The 23,210-nt window shown below is 28.1% G+C and overlaps 2 protein-coding genes across 7 annotated transcripts in view; one reads left to right on the forward strand and one right to left on the reverse strand.

Annotated features, from left to right (window-relative positions):
* Positions 1-275: 275 nt before the first annotated feature.
* Positions 276-2,452, forward strand: LOC119661863 (putative nuclease HARBI1). Its single transcript, XM_038071368.1, has 5 exons — positions 276-420; positions 477-537; positions 588-1,151; positions 1,681-1,896; positions 1,959-2,452. The coding sequence occupies exons 1-5, from the start codon at positions 382-384 to the stop codon at positions 2,243-2,245; spliced, it is 1,167 nt and encodes a 388-aa protein (XP_037927296.1). The 5' UTR covers positions 276-381; the 3' UTR covers positions 2,246-2,452.
* Positions 2,453-5,043: 2,591 nt separating this feature from the next.
* The window catches only part of LOC119662307 (nicotinate phosphoribosyltransferase), a 33,957-nt gene continuing 15,790 nt past the window's right edge, over positions 5,044-23,210 (reverse strand). For 4 of the 6 annotated variants that reach the window (XM_038071900.1, XM_038071899.1, XM_038071897.1 and 1 more), the window contains exons 6-13: positions 23,077-23,204; positions 19,762-19,902; positions 19,536-19,707; positions 18,676-19,164; positions 8,933-9,198; positions 5,713-5,839; positions 5,362-5,644; positions 5,044-5,298 (exon numbers count right to left, since the gene is read on the reverse strand). In XM_038071900.1, coding sequence (XP_037927828.1) covers positions 5,221-5,298; positions 5,362-5,644; positions 5,713-5,839; positions 8,933-9,198; positions 18,676-19,164; positions 19,536-19,707; positions 19,762-19,902; positions 23,077-23,204 — 1,684 coding nt within the window. In that variant the 3' untranslated portion in view covers positions 5,044-5,220. The remainder of the gene's footprint in view (positions 5,299-5,361; positions 5,645-5,712; positions 5,840-8,932; positions 9,199-18,675; positions 19,165-19,535; positions 19,708-19,761; positions 19,903-23,076; positions 23,205-23,210) is intronic. The other 2 variants (XM_038071901.1, XM_038071902.1) reach the window with 2 other exon arrangements.

The raw sequence follows: 23,210 nt of genomic DNA on the forward strand, positions 1-23,210 counted from the left end.
AACAATAATATTTGTTTCATCGAGAACTTAATATATAATGGTTGAAAATAAAAACTGAAAAGGGAGCAAACTAAAAATGTATGAGCACAAACTTATTCGAAAGAGCAATAATTCCCTCCGCCCGAATTGGTTCATACTTTTTTGTTTCATACATAAACATAGCATTGCCAATATTAAAAACCTTTGTAAGCAGTAAATTAATATATAAGTCTGGGATGTGAGTTAAATATATATTATAAATTACTACTGGCAATATTTTCACCAGTAAAAATTGGTAAGTGTAAAGAAACATTCAAAAACAGCTGATTTATGTAAACATCGGAATTCTTTCTTCATTGAAATTTGCAATAAGTTGAAAATAAATTTAAAGAACTGGAGAAAATGAAAAAAAGGGGTGGCAATAAAATTAATTTGAGAAAAGTAATTCAAAATTTAGTTGAAGTGAACTTTTTTGATAAATTTAATTATATTTTTAGGTACCTAAGAAAAAACACCGCATGGCAGATAGTGAAATATATAATGTAGGAATCAAAAAGGGTATTTATCCCATATTTGGTACAGTATTACAAATAATTTTTTTTTTTAAGGTACATGTATTTCTCGAAAAACTGCAGTCAGTATTTTATATAAAGCCGCGCTGGTTTTATTACGCTGTGATTCTGACACTGAATCCGAAAGCGAAGAAGAAAATGATGATGAATTTTTGTACCACCTGAGTAAATATGATGAGCTAATTGCAATTATTTGCGCACAAGATGAAATTAAGAATCATAAAAACTATATTGAAAATATTCTACAGACTTATACAGAGGAAAAATTTCGATACCGTTTTCGGTTGTCGTCAGAGGTTTTCGCAAGCATTGTAGATATGTTCGGTAAAAGCGACACGTATATAGCCCTACGCGCAGATAAACGCTTAACAGCAAAAACATATGTTGCTGTTTTCTTGTGGTTTGCTGGCGACGATAAATGCAACTTTAGAGTTCTTGCTAATCGTTTTAAACTGTCTATATCTAGTATATCAAGAATAATTGATAGGGTGACCTTCTTTTTGAGTTCTTTGAGTTCAAAAACAATTAGTTGGCCAACTAAACAAAAAAAGATAGAAACAAGTGAATTCTTTAGCGAAATGGGTTTCTCCAAGGCGATTGGTAAGTAAAAATTGTTTTTCTGAAAATATAAATTATTAATGTTAATTTTTTCTTGCCGAGAGTAACGCGTCTTTATGACGAAGAGAAACTATTTAAAAATCAAACGGAATCGAAAAGCAAAGAAAAGACAAGGACAAAAATTTATTTTAATATATTGAAATTTGGCTGACCATAAAACGCTGTTTCGGGTATGGCCAAGTACTTATCATCAGTGGTCTTAGGCAATAATCAAATTTTTTATTTAGTTTATAGTCCATGTATAATTTGTTTGGACTACAAGTGCCAGGCTTTGAGCCAGTGCCTGTCAAATTGGAAGCGGTGACAAATTGTGTTTCTTTCAATGCTCAAGTTCCAGGTTTTTTTGTCACTTTTTTATTTAATTAGTGACACTAACCAAAGCACTTGCCGTACTTTTGATCAGCTAAATTTGATCAAAGCCAAGGATAAATTTTTATTTTTTTATAAATTTTTATCCTTGGCTTTTCTTTGCTTTTCGAATCCGTCTATAAATTATTACGTTCTTATAAAGGTTGTATTGATTGTGCTCGTATCGCTATTGATACACCTGCCGATCGCAAGCATAATTTCATAGACACGGAGGGCCAAAGTACTATATGTGTGCAAGGAATTTGTGATGAGAACAAAAAATTTTTGGATGTGTTTGTAGGATATCCAGGCTCATGCCGTGATAAGTTGGTCTTTCAAAACTCAGTCATCTACAAACAACTGCCAACCAACTGTAAAAGTAAAATATCAAAATATATATACAATAATACTGATTTCAGTAATATCAAAAATGAATTACAGATTTTTACCTGCTAGGGGATTCCGCGTATCCATGTCTTGAAAATTTGATTACTCCATACAATGATAATGAGCGTTTGACAAGGATACAGAAAAAATTTAATATAAAACATAGCTATGCACGTATGTCAATAGACAATGCATTTGGAATGTTGAAACAGCGATTCCGACAATTATATCACTGCAAGTTGAAAGGAACGCAGAAGCTGTGCCATTTTATAATGGCATGTTGTGTATTGCATAACATTGCTGACGAAAATGACCTTCAGTTTGTTTATGAAATAAATTAAGAGGACCCCAAACTCTCTGATGAAACTGGACATATCGCCGAGAGATGCTACTCTAAAACAATAATTGAAAAGGTAAATGTTAGATTTCAGGCGTGCAACGTATACTTATTGCTATTTCGTAATTTGCATCCAATTTCGTGAATTAAATTAAATTTATTAAAAAAAGTGTGGGCACAATAAATTTGTAATTTAATTTTAATTAAAATGTTAAAAATTTAAAACTATTTGAGTTTTTTTTGCTTTTTATCTTATTACCAAATCTGCAATCTTGTACATTCTTTATTTGCGAGTAAGGTGAGAGGTTTTTAACGCCTTTTCAAAACCCTATCTCTTTATTAATAGTTTTCACTGGCAAAAATAAAGGACCATACCTTACAACTATATATGTTATTAAATTATATTATTAAATTATTTTATATTGTATAACAACAGTAGATTTAAAGATATAAAGCATATTCAAATGCCAAATTAAATGTAATTATTATTATGTTCATATCTAATAATAATGACCTGAGGATATCTATAATCAAAATAGACTAGAATTGTTATATTAAATACTCAGTTTTTTATATACATAAAATATGTACTTAATATTCCAAAAAATCAACTGTGAAACAACTATTCCATATGCATACCTACGACCTCCATACCTGTTCATATCTCATTGGTTGACCTGAGGATATCTATAATCAAAATTTTATTGCCAGAATCTTTTGCTTAGTAGTTTACATAGACCAGCATTGTTATATTAAATACTCAGTACATATATATATATATATCAGTATATATATAATATATATATATATATATACTATATATATATATATATATATATAATATATAATATATATATATATATATATAGAGCAATCGTATGTAATGTGGTATAATTCAAAACTTTATACACTGTTTTAGTTTTTGTTCTTCCTTCACTTCGTTACAAACATCTAAGCATACTTTAGATACATTTTTTACACTTAAATAAATGTAAAAATATTTTATGAGTTTTGGATGACATAGCACCTACGGTACTATATTGTAAGAAATATCGCCTTAGTAACATTAGCAATTGAGAACAATGATAAAGTACATTCTAGTTTTATCCTGTCCTCAAATAACAAAACATATTAACTCTTTCAGTATTACGTTCTTAGATTAGGTTCTATACATAAGAAAGAATATATAAATCATGCAACAAATCATGCCTCTTCCAACAGAATAGTATTGAAATTTAACAATTAGAAATAAAAATATAATTAATTTATTTAATTATTCTACAGCTGGTTTATGATTTCGTTCTTATATAAACACAGCTAGCGAATAAAACTTTCACAGCTAATTAACAAAACTCCAGCTTTGGGTCAGTTGATTAAGTAGCGCTGACTCTGAGCTTCAAATTTGGCAGGGTATAAGTTGGTTTCCTGATACTTCCAGTCTCAAAAAATTATTTACGAATAATTGATGATGAATTTTGCAACTTTTATTAAAATTTTTTAATAAGTCTTTAACTAATTCTTATTTCATATTATATCATATCATATTTATTTAGAGGGTTTTTGGTTTGTTTGTATATTCCTTAAATCCAATCATGTTGTTGTTGTCATAACCCACCCTTTGGTGAGTGTTGAACGGTACTTGGACGTCGCTGACGACGAGTGGCTCTGGGAAATAGACCCAACCGTTCCTGGAACCTTAATTTAATAATAACATATGGCAGCATATTATATGTATAAATATCATAAGCAGATGTATACGTGAAATATATTTAAAAAGTATTTAGCAGGGACCGAAAATAACAATTATTTCAAAAATGTTTAAGAAAAAATTTAGCAACAAAAAACTCTTATTTAAGCATATAATTATCATTCTAACAATTTTCATCCTTAATATTATGCATGCTTTATATATATGAACGTTTAAAAATAAAAATAAAAAAATAATTAAATATATAAAAATATCAGGCACGCCATGTGAGTTATATTTTGTGTTCAAAAATAAACGTTATTCCTGATTTTTATATTTTTAAGGCAAAAATAACACCTATTTTTGTGTTATAAAATAAAAATAAAAGACACAATAATTTTTTCTGAAAAATAAAAATGAAAATACAAAATATATTAAAAAATATTAAACAAACGTTTAAAACGTTTAAAAAACATTATTTCTAAAAAATAAGATATGAAACAAATTTAATTATTATTTTTTGAGTTTTATTTTAAAATGCAAAAGATAAAAGTTATTAGTTGATTTTTATGTTTTAATGATAACTGTTACGGTCCCTGAAATCAGTCATTAATATTAACAATAAATAAGTAATTAAAATAAATGGACACAGTTCAACAGTTGGTGTAAATTTATTTAAAAGATATCCAAAATCCATTTTATATATCATATTTTATTATACACAACTTAGAAAGTGGGCTTATATTTATATTTGGAATCGATTCAAAACTGTAACATATTCACAAAGTCATAACAAATAAATTAAGTCAGTGAAAAAACTTGAACTAATCGTATATTAAGATCAATATTGCACAATTGTATAATAATAGAAGCTATATTTTTTAAAATATATAATTGATTACAATATAGATTTTTTAATTAATAAAATTTCTATTCAATAATCTTCAAACAATTTTTTATATCATAAAAAATCACTTTTCAAAACTTTAAGATATTAACAAAATTAATGGAAATCTTAAATTGTGTTATTTAACGATACTAATTTTTATTTTTTATACATTTTTTAATTATTTCTATATTAATTAACACTAATTTAAGCAACTTTTGCGAATCCTTTATACATACTCGTATATAATGTCCCCTACAATATATGCAATTGTTAAAAATTATATATATTTATTATCTTATATCAGCAAATAACAATGTTTGCTTCGAGAAATTGTTCAAAAATTAATCATTTTTTTATATAAGTTAATTTCAAAATTTGATTTACATAACAATTTTTATATTGATCATGATAGCTCACCTATCGGAGCATTTTGCAACCATAAATCATGTATAAAATTGTACAAATTATCGCTGACTGCCACCTGTAATGTTAAAAATTAATAACAAAATTTTAAATATATATATATTTATACTGTGAATCATACCTTGTAAGGGGTAGGATTTAGCGTACGTTTATGATCATTGCGCAGAGTTTTTAATGAAATCTGAACTTTCTCACGCACTTGCTCCAGTGTCGGAAGTTTCTGATATATTTTACCATCTTGCCAGTAAATCTTGTACAATGATTCTACATGCGATGGAATTACGTATGCTCGTTTCGACTCTTGAAACGGATGCCTGCAAAGAACTTTCTGTCCCACTGCTGGTGGCATTTCTGTTACTTTTTGTAAAAGATCAATTAATGCATGACCATCAGCACTATATAATCTATTGTAGAGATAAAAAAATATAACCCGATATAGATATGTTTATATTTGTTATAAGTAATTTGAAACCTGTATGCATTTTTATGTCCAGGCATTGTCACTTTCTCCACATCTTGACTGAGTTTGATACGTGGCTGTCCATTTATCTCTACCAATTTGTAAACGCAACCCAATGCAGGTTGACGTTGACATGTAACTAATAATAGAAAAAAAAAATTAAATTTTTTCCTTTTAAATAATTATAATATAATATAATAAAATAAATATATTACTGTACATAAGCTTCGAAAAAAATTTCGAATCTATCATAACATAGATAGACAATATTAAAAGATATTTATTATAGTTCAAAAGTTTATTTTTTATAAACACATATATTAGCACTCGAGCTGTCTGGAGGTGCAAACAGCAAAATATTCGAACACAATATGATGTTCGCACTTTAGCTGTTATACGTATTTATGTAAACGAAATCAAAACTCAATTAAGTATGTCAGATTTTCTCAGTGTACCCAAAACGTGCTAGTATACATACAAGGTACTTCAACAATAAAATAGACCGCATCTAAGTTAGTTTGTGTGATCCAAAAGCGTGTAAATTGTGGGCTTAGATGTTACTATTGCTTTACCCATCGCTGACCTTTAAAACAATCTTATGAAAGAATGACAAGATACGTATTAAGGGATAGAACAAATTGAGGATATCGGAATGTGTTTCACAGCAACCGGTTGTCAATCGGGACAACTAAATGTCATTCCCTAACAAAAACAGAAAAAAACATATACATTTTAACTTGTGACGGGGTATGTTTTTCAGAATGTCGGGGCTAGACTTTTGAACGGTTTTTTTCACAAAACGCTTTACTTGCATTAACAAATGAAGGGTTAAATGTAAGACGTACGTTGCAAAATTAATTAAATACGGGAAGTGATATATAGTTTAAATACGATTTTTATTTAAAAAATTCTGTTCGAACCCGATAAAGAGAATGCAGCAAGCGTTTCAAAACGCCAAGATAAATTTTACATCAATTTGTTGGCGCGGTGGAACGAAGTCGTTGTAAGAATACCTCTAAGCAATCATAATTCTTCAGAAAGTAAACGCTATAATATATAAATAAATATTAATGGTTCTGTACTAGGAAAATCTTGAAATAATAATATTTTGTTTTTATAAAATTACAAATTTATTGAAATAGATGAGGTAAAATATAAATTTTGGTGTTTACAAAACATTTTTTATTCTACAATGGAATTGCTTTAAATATTAGAAATATTTGTATATAATGTGCAAATGTGCTTTTAATTTTTAGAATAAAATTTTTGGAGTATATAACAGACAATGAAACGCAGTCCAAATTGAATTATTTAGCAATATAACTAAATTTTTACTTTACACATAAATTTTCTACACTAACTTTCGCAGTGCGACCTAACACTCTAAAATTGCTCTCTAACCATATATTTTATTTTTGAACAGCTGTATCATTTTCTAATCGTACCAAATACCAGACATTGCACTGTAGCTTTATTACTCACATTAAATACGGTGTATAATTTCTCGCTGTATCTTACTGACTTAGCTCATATGCGAGCCCAAGTATTTGACGTTCAACACCTATTTAATAGATCATTTGTCAACTTTTCGCTTTATTGCCCGCATCTCGAAAACTGCTTTAGTGTTCGGATACGTCTTACCCATACCCCATTGGGTCGGTAGTGTTTACACACTTATACAACTTTTTTGACTTTATAATGTGGAGGAAGGACAATACAGTAGATAATCAATAATGTCAACGGAAGGGTTTCCAGTAGTTCCAGGTTTAAAAGTTCTATCACTAAGTTAAACAGCAACGGACTGAAAGCTGAGCCATTTACTTCAAAACTTCTCAACACATCCCGAAAAAAGTCTTACTGTGTGAAATGTGTGAAAAACCAGTTTAATCCGGTTGAAAGAAATATCTTAAGCATGGTACTAGTCACTCAAAGCTAAATATAATTCACTTTAATGTTTCAGAGATTATCATATAACACTTTCGTACCTGCAAATCAAAAAATTGATATTACGATGTATACCACGTTAAACGGATGCTTTAAAAAATTGTATGTGTGCAGTAACCGTACAATTTTACTAGTCCAAAGCTTTCATTTTTTATAAAAAATAAATTCTTTTAAACTGCTAATATCCGCTTCGAATAACTTTACTCTCTAATAACATATGTTTAATGCATTCCATGATCAACAGGGTTTTCATTCAATGAACCGGAGAATGTGCGAACAAGTTAGAATATTATAATAACATATTATTAGTACTAGCAGATTATAAACGTTTGTATTTTTTTCTTATTTGGAGTCATACCAACAATATTTTTCACTAAATTTATGGTATAGATAGATTAAGTGCGAATAGACGACTACATATCTATTGCATGCTGGGCCATTAAGACATTGAGGAAAATGAAAAAGAAGTTAAGATTGCTAAAAAAAATTCTGTGTGGCTGGCACTTGAACAAGAAACCGACATACTAAATAAAGTTCTTGAAAATCCACACAACGAAATAGACGAAATTATGATAAGGCGAATAATGGTGAGGTGAAATAAGTAAAAAAACATTATATTTGTACTGATGCTGTTACAGAAGTATTACAAACCTATCATAGGAGGCACAGGAAGTGCAAACAGCTGGAAGAAGATATAACTTTAGAAGTTTTCTTTTGTTTATGTAGACGATTTGGGAACCTTTCTGAACACTCCCTTATTTCGCAAAGTACAAAAAGAGTTTGCAAATCTATTTAAAAATTTTGTTCCTTTTGTACTGTCTTAACTCAATTTCAGTCACAACCATCCCAATTGCACCCCATTCCATGAAATTCCCCCTACTCTCACTCAACCATCACCCATTCACATTCTAACCCATTTATTGGTCGTGTATTTCTATCATATTATCTGCTTTTAAGATCCCTACGAGCTCCAATAACAACAATATATATTGATAACATTAACAAAAACGGGTACCAAAAATACACTCACTATGTTAGATATTACAAATGAGCAAACAAAGTAGTTGGCAACTTCTTCTTAAAAACTAAGCTTTAGTAACATATGGTGTACTAGCAAAATCTGTGCAGTATAACTGACTCTACTAAAATCTATTACCAAATGGACAAAATAGTGACTTAAATAAAAATAAATTAATTAAATTAATTAATGTTTGAAAGTTTTTAATTCAAGAATAATTTTGATATTTTTAGTTTGATTAAATATTTAATAAAATAAAATATGGCTCACCCAAATGAGTACCAATGCCAAAACAGTCAATCTTATGTCCTTGTTCATTTAAGCTCAAAATCGTATCCTCATTGATATCATTGGAGGCAACAATTGTGAGTTTGTTAAACCAGGATACTTTGAACCGTTCTGCGATTTTCTCGAATGTTTCGCGAGCCAAACACGACAAATAGGCCAAGTCTCCAGAATCGATACGTATGCCGACTGCATAAAAGCCAAAGTCATAAAGAGCTAACGCAACCGCGGAAAAATTTAGCAGCCCACTCCTTTATACAAGATTTGGAAATATTGAAAATTATAGCATTATTATACTTAAGTATTAAAATATAGCTTTTTATTAAAAAAATTTATTTATAATTTAAAATAGAAGCAGATATTACAAATTTATAAATGGTTTGATTAAAAAAATTTGTGGCAATTTTCAAATATCTTTTTAAACAATTAAAAGCGTGCAATTTTTATAACTTTTTTGTAGTTTTGTGAGCTCTAGAAGATTTGATATAAAGTGGATTCTTAAGTATTTGAAATCTGATTAAGGCGAGTGTACATTAAAAATGTGTTTTCTCCGAGCTAAACGTTAAATGTAATTGTTATCAAAATAAATTGCTGTTCTCTAAACTATTATTATGATTATTATTATTATTATTATTGTATTTAAATGTTTTGAAAATATTGGTAAAGTATTGCCTTTTTAATACGAAGTTAATATTGAAGCCATGCAGTGTGTTCTCTCGGACCAACGAAAAACCAAAACTTTTAATTTAAACAAAAACACACATATTTAATTTCAATTTTGAATTTAAAACATTCTAATAATACATTCTTGTACATATATAATACTTTTTTGTCGTTCAAATTATTTTTATAATTATTTTTTTTTTTTTGTAATTTAGACAAGGACATTCATCAAATTTTATAACGTATATGCTATTTAGTAATAAAACTGATGATAACTAAATGAACAAAGAAAATAATATTAATTAATTATAGTTACAAAAATTATGTCCTTTTATAATTCTAAGTATAAAAACGGAATGGGTAAAGATACAATTTATTAATGACTTAGTTTTACGTACCTCTGCCAAAATATTGTCGGGAAGTCAATTTGATATATAATATTCATTTGTTAGATAGGTTTTTATTATTGTTGCATTTGTTTTTAAGAAAAAAAAGGTTTAAAAATTAGATAAAACAAAATAAGAGCAAATAAAATATTTAAAAAATTAAATAAAATTCATAATATATGCTCTGTGTTATTAAAAAAAAAAAAACTAAACTATATAAAAAAATTATTTAAGAATTATTAAATAAATTTTAGAACGGGCGAATAAAGTTAATTCAATCATAAGTTTGGTCATACATATCATAGCAATATATATATATATAAATATATATATATATGATAAACTAACATAACAAGCAATTGTCCATACAAGATAATCACAAAATTAGCCAAGACTGATAAAAAAAAAATATTATTATATAAAATATACAATAAAAATAAAAAATATTAATAACAGTTTTAATTAAATAATTGAAGTTAATTAACTTAAAATTGAAATATATATAAATTTATGTTCTTAAAAAAATTTAATAGTAAGTAAATAATTTCTTTTGAACTTAACAAATCTGAGTGAAATTAATTAAATACTTTTTTTTTAATTTAAACCGCTAAATAACATGTTAATATATATTTTTTAAATACACTGATTTAATAAAAAAAAAAAATTTTTATACAGCACTTTTCGCTCAAACCGAACTTTAATGGAGATAAAAATAGTTTTAAGCGACTTGGTTTTAAATTAAGATTTAAATAAGAGAATTCAGGGGAAAGGACCTGGTAGTCCAATTCCTTATTCTTAGTTAACTTTAAAATTAATTTTACTGTTAACTCACAAATAAATAAATAAGAGAAATAATTATTGAAATTAGGTTCGATATAGCCAAAAGCTTGTTTTAAATTAGTTCGTTTTAAGCAAAAAATACTACATACATACATGCATACATTCCTTTTAACGTACGATAAGATCAAGGGGGAAGTATTAAAATAAAAATCTATAATAAATTTAGGAGAGAAACTTGAGGTTCCATATTAAATCTAAATCAGACCCATAACGTTAAAGAAGACTCTATTCAAAACAAAACAAAAACAAAACATATGGGAAAGGATACACATTTTTTGTTTTAATTCAAAAAATAAGTAAATAAATGGATTCTATAAGAAATTTTGATCATTTAAATGGGAGAGTAGATACATTTTCTATTATGGGAGAGTACATCTCCTAATTTTTTGTTTTAATTCAAAAATAGTTGAATTCTACAAGAAGTTTTAATAATTTGAATGAGAAAGTAGATAAATTTTATATTTCAATACACCAAATGAACAATTAAGATCTATGATCATCAATCCTCTTAATGGTCCAACAATGGTGCAGTACGAGAAAAAAATATTAGTAATTAGAATAGAGTAGAAAGAGAATAAATTCAGGAATACTAAAATTCATTTGAAGGATTCTAAAACAAGACGTGTAAATTTTTAATAAATGTTTCATAAATACATGTCAATCATTTTTTAAATAAAATTCAATTACTTAGACATACTTCTTACAGGGACGGTGCTAGACTAACATTGAACGTAAACAACATTAGCTTAGCGAACGAACCCCTTTCATATCTCAAAGTTAGAAAGAAATCTTAAAATGAGCTGATAAATATACAATATGTTTGCTAATCCAATCATGATATATAAGAAAAAAATCCACATTAAAGATAAGAAGTTCGAAAATCGTTACTTTCCAATTTTTAGAGTAACTGAAAACTTATTATTGATATATGACACATTTGCAATTTGCAGTTTCTGTTAGGAGGGTTTCGAATAGTAGTAAATTGCAACAACAAAAAAAAAATTTAGAGTAACTGAAAACTTATTACTGATATATGACACATTTGCGATTTGCAGTTTCTGTTAGGAGGGTTTCGAATAATAGTAAATTGCAATAACAAAAAAAATTTTTTTTTTTATTTATAAAAAAAACTTATTTATTTAAAAAAAAACTTTTTTATTTAAAAAAAAACTTTCCTATTTATAAAAAAAACTTTTTTTATTTATATAAAATTTTTTTTGTCACAATTCAAGACTATTCGAAACCTCTTTAATGAATACAATAGCTCTTATTAAGTAAAATAGTCACTGCCATCATAAGAGACGTTAAAACCAAATTCAATATAGTTTTTGATAGATATACCTATTGTATCTAAAAGTTTTTATGTTATAGTAATCTATAAAAATAGGATATATTTTAATGAATAAATAATAGATTATCCATTTTGTGATATAGATTTGATAGCACAGTTTCCGTAACATGTGTCATCAATCAACCATTTTATAATATACATATATTGTGTGTTGCTAAAATTTTTGCTGATTTAACGCTAGGACGACAGCGTTTGGAGGACGATCGAATTCAGTGATCACACTCATTTTGCATTTGTTGGATATGGGAACAAACAAAATTGTCATATCTGGGACAGTTAAACAGTGAAAATCTGAAAATCAAGTGATTCTCGCAGAAAGTCAATGTATGATTGGTGTTTGTTTTGAAGGTATGAACAAAAGCTGTAATTACAAGATCAAAACAATATACTAAAATTTAATCAAAAAATTTGATCAAAATCTCACTCGCAAGTGTGTTTTATTTACGTTTATTTTCCGAATCCAGAAATGGATAACCTGATTCTTTGCCAAAATAAATGTTGAGATTTCATTTTTTGTAATATTATACTATTTCTTTCGTAATCAGTTTTTTGCATGAAATCATGGATTAACATTATCATATAATCAGAATGAATATCATATTATAATAATAGGTATCGCAATAATAGTAATAAAAGTAGGTAGGTATAATAATAATAGGTAGGTATAATAATAATAGGTATCTTATATAAATTTGATTAAGCAAAATCACATTTCTCCAGTAATTATAATTAAATTTTAATTGATATGTAAAACGTTCTTGCCACTAATTCCTTAGATAAATAACCAGTCTGAACAGATAACAGCGTTACGTGGGAAGGCAATTAAATTATTTTTTTTTATTTACACTCTTAATTGTGTTATGTATTGAGTCAAAGCAATTAAAAAACAGCAAACAACATAGAAACATTGCAATTGAGTGCCTTTTGTAGTGAAAATGTGCCAAAAGTTATTCTTTGCTAGCTTTTATTTCTTGTGTTCTTAGAATATATGTAAATTTTGCTATGTGATTTGATTTTCAGAAATTTAATTTTTCAGAAATCGACTCACGTACTAAACGCTATTATCTATATTATTTAGACAGCAAAGCATGTTAACACAGAAACTGGTATTACAAAAAATGTAACATTAGGACCACAAGGCAGAAAGCTATTGAAATTGCTTAACCCATCACATCAGTATGATACCATTGTCAAGTAAATAGTATATATATTTAGGTTAAGGTAGGTTGTACCGGGATCCAGTAATTCATATTGGGGAAAAAAACAAAACAAATACAAAAAAAAAACTCAGAGTTTTAAAACCACCTCAAACCTTTGGCAGAGCTTAAAATGATATTTAATAGGAGGTCTTGCAGTTGACTAAAATTTTTAAAAACGGACGCCCTTAGAGTAATAACGATATCTCATATCAAACCAATTCTGGCATATCATTGCCAATACGTTTAATAAAACTTTTTCCCGTTTCATTTCATTCGAGTTTATGCTCTATATAGCAAATAATCTATTAGTTTATGTTCTCAGAAATGTTGACTTAATTAGAAATATTATACGAGTAGTGTGTTATCGAAATTCACAAACAATTTTAAAAAGTAAATTGGTCAACATTATTAAAACATGATAGAACAAATATATTAGATCCATATTGAATAGTTCAGATTGAATTCAAAAAATTAAAATAAATGACGAAGAACAGCGATATAGAGGGATACTGTATTACAGATGAGTTTGTCAAAAAAAGAGCTGCCAATTAAACTATTTTAGTAAAAAAAACAAATTAATGTTTTTTAACGACATATAACTAAAGATACAAAAATATATATCTAAAAAAAAGATGAAAGATAAAATCAAAAAATAATATGTACAGGAATTCATCTATCTAAAATAGGATATAGAAAAGTCCCAAAACCTTTTACAATGACATTTCCATTTTTATAGGCATTATCAATGAACGCTGAAGTCGACTGATCTCAAAAATGAATATTGATTACTATGATGAGAAGAAAGAATAAACTATAAAGCACTTTCTCTATTCTCATATACAGCGCATAAAAAAAAGTATGATAACATTTAGTTATATTCAGTTAAAGAATATATCACATATTACTAGTGTTTTAGAATTTGTTAAATTGACGAAATGGTACCACAATGAATAATGTTTTACGGCTCTTATTGGAAGTATGTGGTTTCACAATGGGTCCATTTGTGCTGAATTGATTGGCTATTAATTTAGAAAGTCAAAGACCATGCTAACCAATCCATCTACCTATGCACTATATGGAGTAACGTATAACACATTTTAAAAATAATTGTAAAACATTTGACAATGTATTCGCAAAAGTAAGAATGGTTATGATTAAAAATGGGCACGAATAACCTAATTTAATTAAATCAACTTAATCTATTTATAAAGATGCCTATATATAAAGAAAATTAAACATATTTAGGCGTTTTCTTTTTTAGCTAAATACCGAAATAAACGTAATTATTAAGAATGCACTAAAATTCTTGTAATTGGTTAATTAGAACATGCCTCTATATCATATTAGCTTCCATCTTCAATTTTACGATGTAAATGGAACTTTTGAATTAACACCAAAAAAACAAAAGGTTAAAGGAATATACACAAAATTATATACATACAGTCAAACTTTCATAGCTCGAATTTTTTATAACTCGAACTAACTAGAGTACAACAGGGTTTAGAGAGCAAAGTACATACAATTACAAAAAATTCTTTCACTTAATGAACCTTTTCTTTGCAAAATCCTACTTTAAGTTATGGAAGTTTGACTGTATATTGATTATACATATAGTCATAGTTATATATCAAAACATTAGGGAAAAATTTTTAAGATCAGACTACTATGATTGTAAAACACGTAAAACTGCCTGTAAAAATAAATTAATACAATTTAATATATATTATTCAATATGTTCAAGGTAAGTACGATAAAAATTATATTAAAATATAAATTCATTACATACAGACAATATATACAAGTCATTTCTACGAAATAAAATAATATTTAGGGAACTCGTTTTATATCAAACACCCAATTTTAAGAGTTGATAACAATAAGACAGAGGAAGGAACCTCAAAAGTTGGTAGCTAAGATATAAAAAAAAAGTTGTTGGAAACTTTTAAAAATAAAAATTAATAAAAAAAATAAATAGTGTTTTGTTTTTTTTTTTTTAATTTGAAATTTCAGCCCGGAAAAACACAGTTCAGTTAATAATAGAAAAAAATCGGATATGGAACAGATGTTAATTTGAAAATAAATTAACAAATATTTAAACATAAATCAATATAATTACATTTAAATCAAATGAAAATAAGTTAATGTGTTGAAAATTAAAATTCTTATGAAACATCACCTTTTATGTCATAATCCGCAATTTAAGTTTGTGAGACCAATTTTCTTCCAATTGTGTATCGTACATGTTTGTATTTATAAATATAAACATATTTACTTAAAAATATACAAATTATAAAATTATTAACGAAACAATCACACCACACAATATTAAATTTTAAAGGGTATACATTTATAACAAGAAACAGTCTGTTTTGAGTTTGTTAACACTTTATTACCTTTCACACAGGTAGTTATAATAAAAATATATAATATTCGTCAGTTCGTATTCGATTGCTTATTTGTACGGGCGCTACAAATTTACCCACAATCAGACGGACAGTTATCGGTAAATCGAGTCATATTTTCATAGTGATTAAGAATATATCATTTCTGATTTACAGTAATATTAGGATGTTAAAACAGTAAAAGATATGAAAGGATGTATTATAAATCAATTATTTACTATTTACTTAGCCATATGGCTGCATGTTTAAAAAATCAAATCCAAACTTTTATTTTAGTGTATAATATATACAATACAACATATCACTCAGTAAGTTCCAAGACTGACTACGAATGTATTAAAAGATATTGGTACAAAGTAAAATTTACTTATAAAGAAGGCTACGTAATTCCTATACAACTATGCCATTCCGTTCTCTTATTGTAGAACGGTTTATTATTAGTCGCAAAAAGTTGAGGGAAACCTCACTATACACTATACGATCTCTTTGCATTGTAATAAATGTATTGAATGAGGAGGAACCAATTCCAAAAAGTAATTCATCCTATCATAAACAAAGAGTTATGGCACGTAACATTCTCTTGAATACAAATAAATTTTTTCTCCATCATATAGGACCTTCTTTTTCTAAATCCGCAAAAGTTATCGCATATAATTTTCACTCCTGATGGTTTTTTCTTTCCCATATTATATCGTGCACATCCTAAAATATGGACTTTTTGTTTACTTTGAAAAAGTTTCACTAATTTTTCTTCACTTAAATAACTGACGTTTTAATTGCGCTGTTAAATAGTTGATAATCCATCTGATGGTTTCATCTGTTTACCAATAGATCACATTTGAAAGTACTAGATATCAATGTAAAACACCATATTTATTAGAGATAGACTGCTGCAATAGCATCCGAAAACGTAGACACGTAATTGTTTATCGAAGACTGTAAACGAAGCGCCTCGCTATACACATTATCGAAAGTACTGTTTGCAGTCTGATATCTTTATGTAATATGTCTGATATCTTTATGTAAGTTGTCTTCTCGAACTTTACTCTTAAATCATTTAAAATAAAAAAAAAACCAACGATTTTAGATTTCCAAAGTATTTACAGTTGTCATGTTTATATATAAACATTCAAACTCAGCAAATCACCGACAAATAGTTTGAAAGGATCAGAGTGGTCCTAACACTTAACAGATCATTGTTAATTTGCACTGTATTTTTCGCCAACAAAAAACGTATGAATTTGTTTTTATTTTATACTTTTTAAATATCAAAAGTAGCATAACTTAATTAGCTATAAGTCAACCATTATATGACTAGAAGATTATAAAATTTTTAAATACCGTTTTTGAAGGCTACCACTTTATAAAAATCATATATATAATTTATATGGATGGCGTTGCCTGGTGGTAAGTTTTGGAACTTACTGAATGAACTGAAAATGAACTTCTCATTTTTTGTAGTTATTTTAATGTACGATTTGTTTTCAACAAATGTTTAAGAATATAAAACAATTATTTTTATATATATATAGACTTTGTTAACAAACATAGAGAAAGACAAGCACACCAATTTGTCTCATTGGATTTATCAAGGTATAAAGTTTTTTAAAAAATAGATTATAGTAAGGAGATTTGCAATTTGCGAAATTCGCAAAGATTTATTTTTTGATCAAATGAATTTTAAAATTGACCGTACAGATGTTTTAGATACTACTACATATCCAACACCAGTGGACATGAAATATTTTAATTTGCGTTTACATAAAATTATTTTAAGATTTATTTAAGACTGAAACGCGGGGTGTCACAGCATTTTTCCTCTTGAATTACTAAAATTACGCTCACAATTTTTGAAATATATATATATAAACTTTATGAAAAATGCTCTCTCACAATCCACTACATCACCTTCATTAATGTGTATCAAGTGACACTCATATGAGGCTAATGAGGAAGTATTTCCTCATATAAACCTTATGCAAAATGCTCTCTCACAATCGTTTAAATCAGCGTCATTAATGTGTATCACGTGACACTCATATGAGGCTAATGAGGAAGTATTTCTCCATAAAGCGAGACTTGCAATTTTAAGTGTCATTCAAGAGAGAAAATTCATGACTGACATTCAAAACTGCAAGTGTACAACCAACTTGGTGGTGAGCACAACAATCAGCTTCTCGCCAACATGTTGTGAATGATAGTCTGTCACCCAATAACTTGTATTCCGTTAGTCAATAGCATATTTTTGCGTAGTTACACAAACACACTTACAGCGTGCACAAACACCCTTATTCTTCAAAAATTTTGCTTGAATGACTCACCTTGACTGTGAGCACGTTTAAGTTCGGTCGCCAGAATAAATTTGAGCAAGAGAGAGCGCAACTTGAATGACACTCAAAACTGCAGGTCTGCACCGCACTTAAGATTCGCATCCATTTCAAAAATCGTGAGCATAATATAGATCCTGGTTTAGTGCGTTATAACATATTAACAAATTTCATATATCATTATTCCTAGCGGTGTAAAAGGTATAAACAAAAATAAAAATACTACATATATAATAGTAAATAGAGCAATAAATAGTTATATAATACCAGTATAAGTATTTACAATATTAGATACAAAACAATATGCGGCAGAAATTAAAAACGAGACACACACCAATAGACCAGGTAACGTAAATGTTGTTATGTAAAATGTTGTTAATCTAATTAAATAGTTTGCAAACATTTTTAATAACACATGCACAATAATATCTAATGTTAAACACTTTATAATTTTGATTTCCTCGCAATCATATTTCATGTTGTTTAGTTTTCGTTAGTTTTTCTTTAATAAGAAATAAATGAATGTTGTTTGCTACAATATTTGCCCAGAAGAAAATTACCTGAATGACTTTTCGACATATTTTGGCAGATTCCAAGTAACAAGCGTGTCTGATGCATTACTAGGATTTTTTGGGGAATAAATTAAATTGTGTTTGTTTACTAATGTTGCGGCTGGCGTAACACTTCGTCTCGTTTTCTTAATATTTGAAGCCTTATGATTATTATTTTTAATCGCATTTGACGTCTGAATTTGTACGACCTCATTTATATGTTCAATCAATGATACAAAATCGTTTCCATTGTCTTGAGCAATTTTGATTGCACTGCCATTGCTACAAGTTCGGTTAACATTTGAGTTATACACGCCATTTATTTTACAAAATTTTGATATAAAATTTGGCTTCAAAAGTTCTGGATACGTTGGCTTGGATGTACTGGTACATAACTTGTGTCCATTTTTGCAGGAGCTCGTTGGTGCTACATTATTGCTTATAATCATGTTCGACTTTCGTTTCATTTTATCATTTTGATTATCATTTTCATTTCTGCTGGTAAATATACAGTAATGTTAATGCAAAAAGTTTTTTATTCAATTTAAGATATTTTTATATTTTTATATTTGATTAAAATATTTTTAACTATACAACTGAACACAGTTTTAAAAAGCAGCATGGATTAACATTCAAATGGCAGGACGGAACAGAATTACAAAAATACCATACACTTCGAAAATTACAAATGAATTTCTAAGTAACTAATACTCCTCTTTAACTAACTGTGCAAATTTTTATTCGATTAGAAACAAAAGCTGTACTGGTTTTTATGAATAAATAAATATTTGAAAATACTGAAGAAATTGTAATTAAAATTATAAATATATATGTATAGTTCCGAGAGAATCTGCCTAAAAGCGAAATACCTCTTAACATCATACGTGTCGACTAGGGCCATAAAACCGTCTGGAAAAGCAATGGCGTATGAAACCATTGCAGCTAGTTCGCCTTCACTTGACTCCTCCGTTGATACATCAAGTACGTGAGATAATGCTTGTCGGTGTTTAATCGCATGTTCCAATAAATCTCCAGTTATACCTGTTAAGAAAGATGTTCACATTTTTTCTAAAATGTTACTTAACGAATAAATACCAGTTGTCTTATGCCTAAGAAGTCGTGTTTTTAGCTCACCAATTCCAGAGAAGGACGTTATATAAGCATGTGCATGTGTTCCTTTTACAGGAATGTTAAAAAGCTTACCCGCTAAAACATTTGAGGTGCCATCAAAGCCTCCTAAAAGTTTAAATAAATTTAAAATAAAAATATATAAATATAAAATTAAATTAAAATATTATAATTAAAATATAAAAATATATATAATCAAACTTGTAACGACTATAATAAACAACGACGTCGTCACAACAATAAATTTACTATTATCAATAATTTCCTTGGGTGTAAACTTTATCACTAACAACACTAACCATTTTCCTTTGGGTGTAAACACAAAATTTGTGTTTTTGCTTTATATGCAATGAATTTGAGTTGTGCTACACACCGCAATAACAACAACCGAAGTCCCGTTAGAAGTAATCAGTATAAAAGGCAACGAAAAATCGAACAAACTTCACTTGATCACAGCACTTAGAACAGTGCGCATCGCTACAAGTGCATGGGCTCTTGATCATAGGCTGCGAAGCAGAGCACTTCGCAACTCAAAAAGAAACATTTAACCAGGTAACTAAGTAATTTAGAACACATTGATTCCTAACGTACCTAGTCGGTAACGTTAATTACTTATAAAGAAATTTTCTTGTAACCTTGGAATCCGGCGAGCGAAACCTCGACGGAAACGTTCATTACAAACTTCTATAACACGAAGTACCATTTTACAAAGTGAAGGTTCGACTTATGGATACTTCGAGCTAAAAAATTTTTTTTTGTAATTGTATGTAATTTGCTCTCTTAACCTTGTTGCACTCTATTTAGTTCGAGTTGTAGAAAATTCGATTTATAGAACTTTAAGTTATGAAATTTTGACTGTTATTATTAAATAACTACTTAAAAAATAATATATATATAAATAATATATATATAAATAATATATATATAAATAATATATATATAAATAATATATATATAAATAATATACATATAAATAATATATATATAAATAATAACAACAGTAAATAACTTAACTTTTATATGTTATTCTTATTGACTGTATACACCCGTATAGTGTTTCTCAATCCAAAACATATTGTACACCGAAAAAATATTCAAGGGTTTTTTATAAGGGCTTCAACAATATTTTTTTTTATTATAATTTTCCAGAAAATAATATCATTAAAAGCGAGAATATAGTATTTTACAGAGCGGCTAATGGCGAGGACCAGTACCATTTGAGAACCCTGATCTAGACCAGGAATGTCCAATGAGTAGCACTTTTTTCACATTTGTCTTTGTAATACCTTTTGTTATATGGTTTCTCACAATTACCTGCTTATTGCACTACATATACTAGTACAATTAAATCTATCAAATCTACCATAAGGAATTGAATTGTTTTTTAATGTTCGTTTTGACGAAAAAAACTAAATTCTTAATATAAACTATTGTTTTCAATAGAGAGGTATTTCAAACAGTATTGAATTTCAATCACAATTAAATTACAATGATGATGAGTATTGCCAAATATCCATCATCAGTGGTTTAGAATTATTTCTTGTATTTAATTAATTGTAATTAATTACGTCCCGGGCATACGTCTCGAGATCACTCCTCAATCTAAATGACCAAGTGCCGCTCATTCCACCTAAAGGGATTTTACAAGCAAATTCCTACGGGCTACACCAACAACATTATACTTGTTTGTTTTACAACACTTTCTAAGTATACGTCAGTATTCGGTTGGTTAGATAGATTCAGCGTTTTTAGCAACTCTGCTCTTATTTAGCAGTATCAGACATGTTTTTTTATATACAGTATAGAATTAGACAGTATTTCTTTCCACATATTTCAAAGGTTTATTTTTATAGCACTCTGTTTTCTTCCATTTATTTTATTTTATAAATTGGACTGAGTTCTCGTTGATTGTGAACTTTAAACCATACTGGTAAACTGTTTATCCGTTACAGTTTATCCGGTGCTCCGAAATTTTACCAGTCGCATAGAATACACATGAACGTTTATATACAAATATACATCGTCCGGATGTGATTTATTTTATTCTCTTTTACTTTATATTATATAATAAAATATCTTTAAATTGATTTTATGTTGTTATGATTTCTTTAATGTAATTATAATAAAATAACAGCATATTAATATGCCATTAATATAATATTAATAATATGGAATATATCCCTTATTCCCAGATATCTTAGTCCAATTGATTTCTAAACTCACCCTCTTGAAGTGGCTAAGTTTTTTCGGCTGGACCTGAGCTGATTTCAATTATATTCTTCCTTCTCCCCCCCACCTTTTTTTACCCCAAATGCCACCCACGTCCCAACCCATGTATTCGTCTTGTAATTTTTACATTTTATCTGCTTTTCAGATCCCGGTGGACTACAACAACAACAACTGTCAGTCAAATGGTGGTTCAATGATGGGTCATCATTTTATTCACACATCAGCTTAAACAGAAGAGTTGACATATTCAAATCTGTCTCCCTGATTTTGGAGATACTAACTTCAGAGTGGTAAAACTGTTTCGAAAATTGATTCAATCAAAAGCAAAAATGTGTTGATCTCCATGGAGAATATTTCAGAAAACAATAAAACCACATTACTGATTAACCACTTTGTTTTCATTGTTAGGTGGAAGACCTTAAAGGCAGCCCTCGTATAAGTTCATTACTTTAATTCAGGGTAATTTCAATTATATGAGCAAGAGAATTGTTTTGCCATGTCGTAATCCGAATCGGGTGGGGAAAAAATTCTTTCATATTCCATTACATCATAAGACAATAATTATTGACTATAAAACTAATCAAATGTACAGTATGAAAAACCTTGAAATATACACAACCATTTAACACGAACAAAATAAAGTTTTCAGTGTTTATAACTTAACAAATTTATTGAATATGGTTGCATGCTACCATATCATTAAATCTAAAAGAAATCCAATAGCTATAACATCAAACAAAAACAAAAAAGTATTTTTGCACCACACCGTCTATACGGCTGAATAATTGAAATTGGTGCAAATAAATAAAAGCTATTAACACAGTAAACACCTATGAAGGTAGTGGGAATATATATTCTATTTTAAAAATATTGGCACTAATAGATACAAGTAATGAAATAGGTACATACTCGTATGTTTGAATTTTATTGCCTTTGAAATTCGAATTGAATTACACATATTTAACCTTAGTTATTAATTTATGAATCGCATGATATTAAATAATTTATACAATTAAAAAGAAAAAAAAAGTTTAGTAAACACGATAAGCTAACCTGTATAAGAATATTTGGAAGCTGACAGTCCTCCATCTGGTCCTTGTGCACGACGTAATCCAAATTCGAGCAATTTTACGTGCTTTCCTGCAACCATACGATATCGCGCAGCATTCGTTGCCATTAAACTACAT

Source organism: Teleopsis dalmanni, chromosome X (genome assembly GCF_002237135.1).
Source record: "Teleopsis dalmanni isolate 2A chromosome X, ASM223713v2, whole genome shotgun sequence".
Lineage (NCBI taxonomy): Eukaryota > Metazoa > Arthropoda > Insecta > Diptera > Diopsidae > Teleopsis > Teleopsis dalmanni.

Coding starts and splice junctions, on each gene's coding strand:
- LOC119661863 (XM_038071368.1), top strand. CDS start 382: ATGAAAAAAAGGGGTGGCAATAAAATTAATTTGAGAAAA. Junction 421..476: donor ATAAAATTAATTTGAGAAAA/GTAATTCAAAAT, acceptor TTATATTTTTAG/GTACCTAAGAAAAAACACCG. Junction 1,152..1,680: donor GGGTTTCTCCAAGGCGATTG/GTAAGTAAAAAT, acceptor GTTCTTATAAAG/GTTGTATTGATTGTGCTCGT.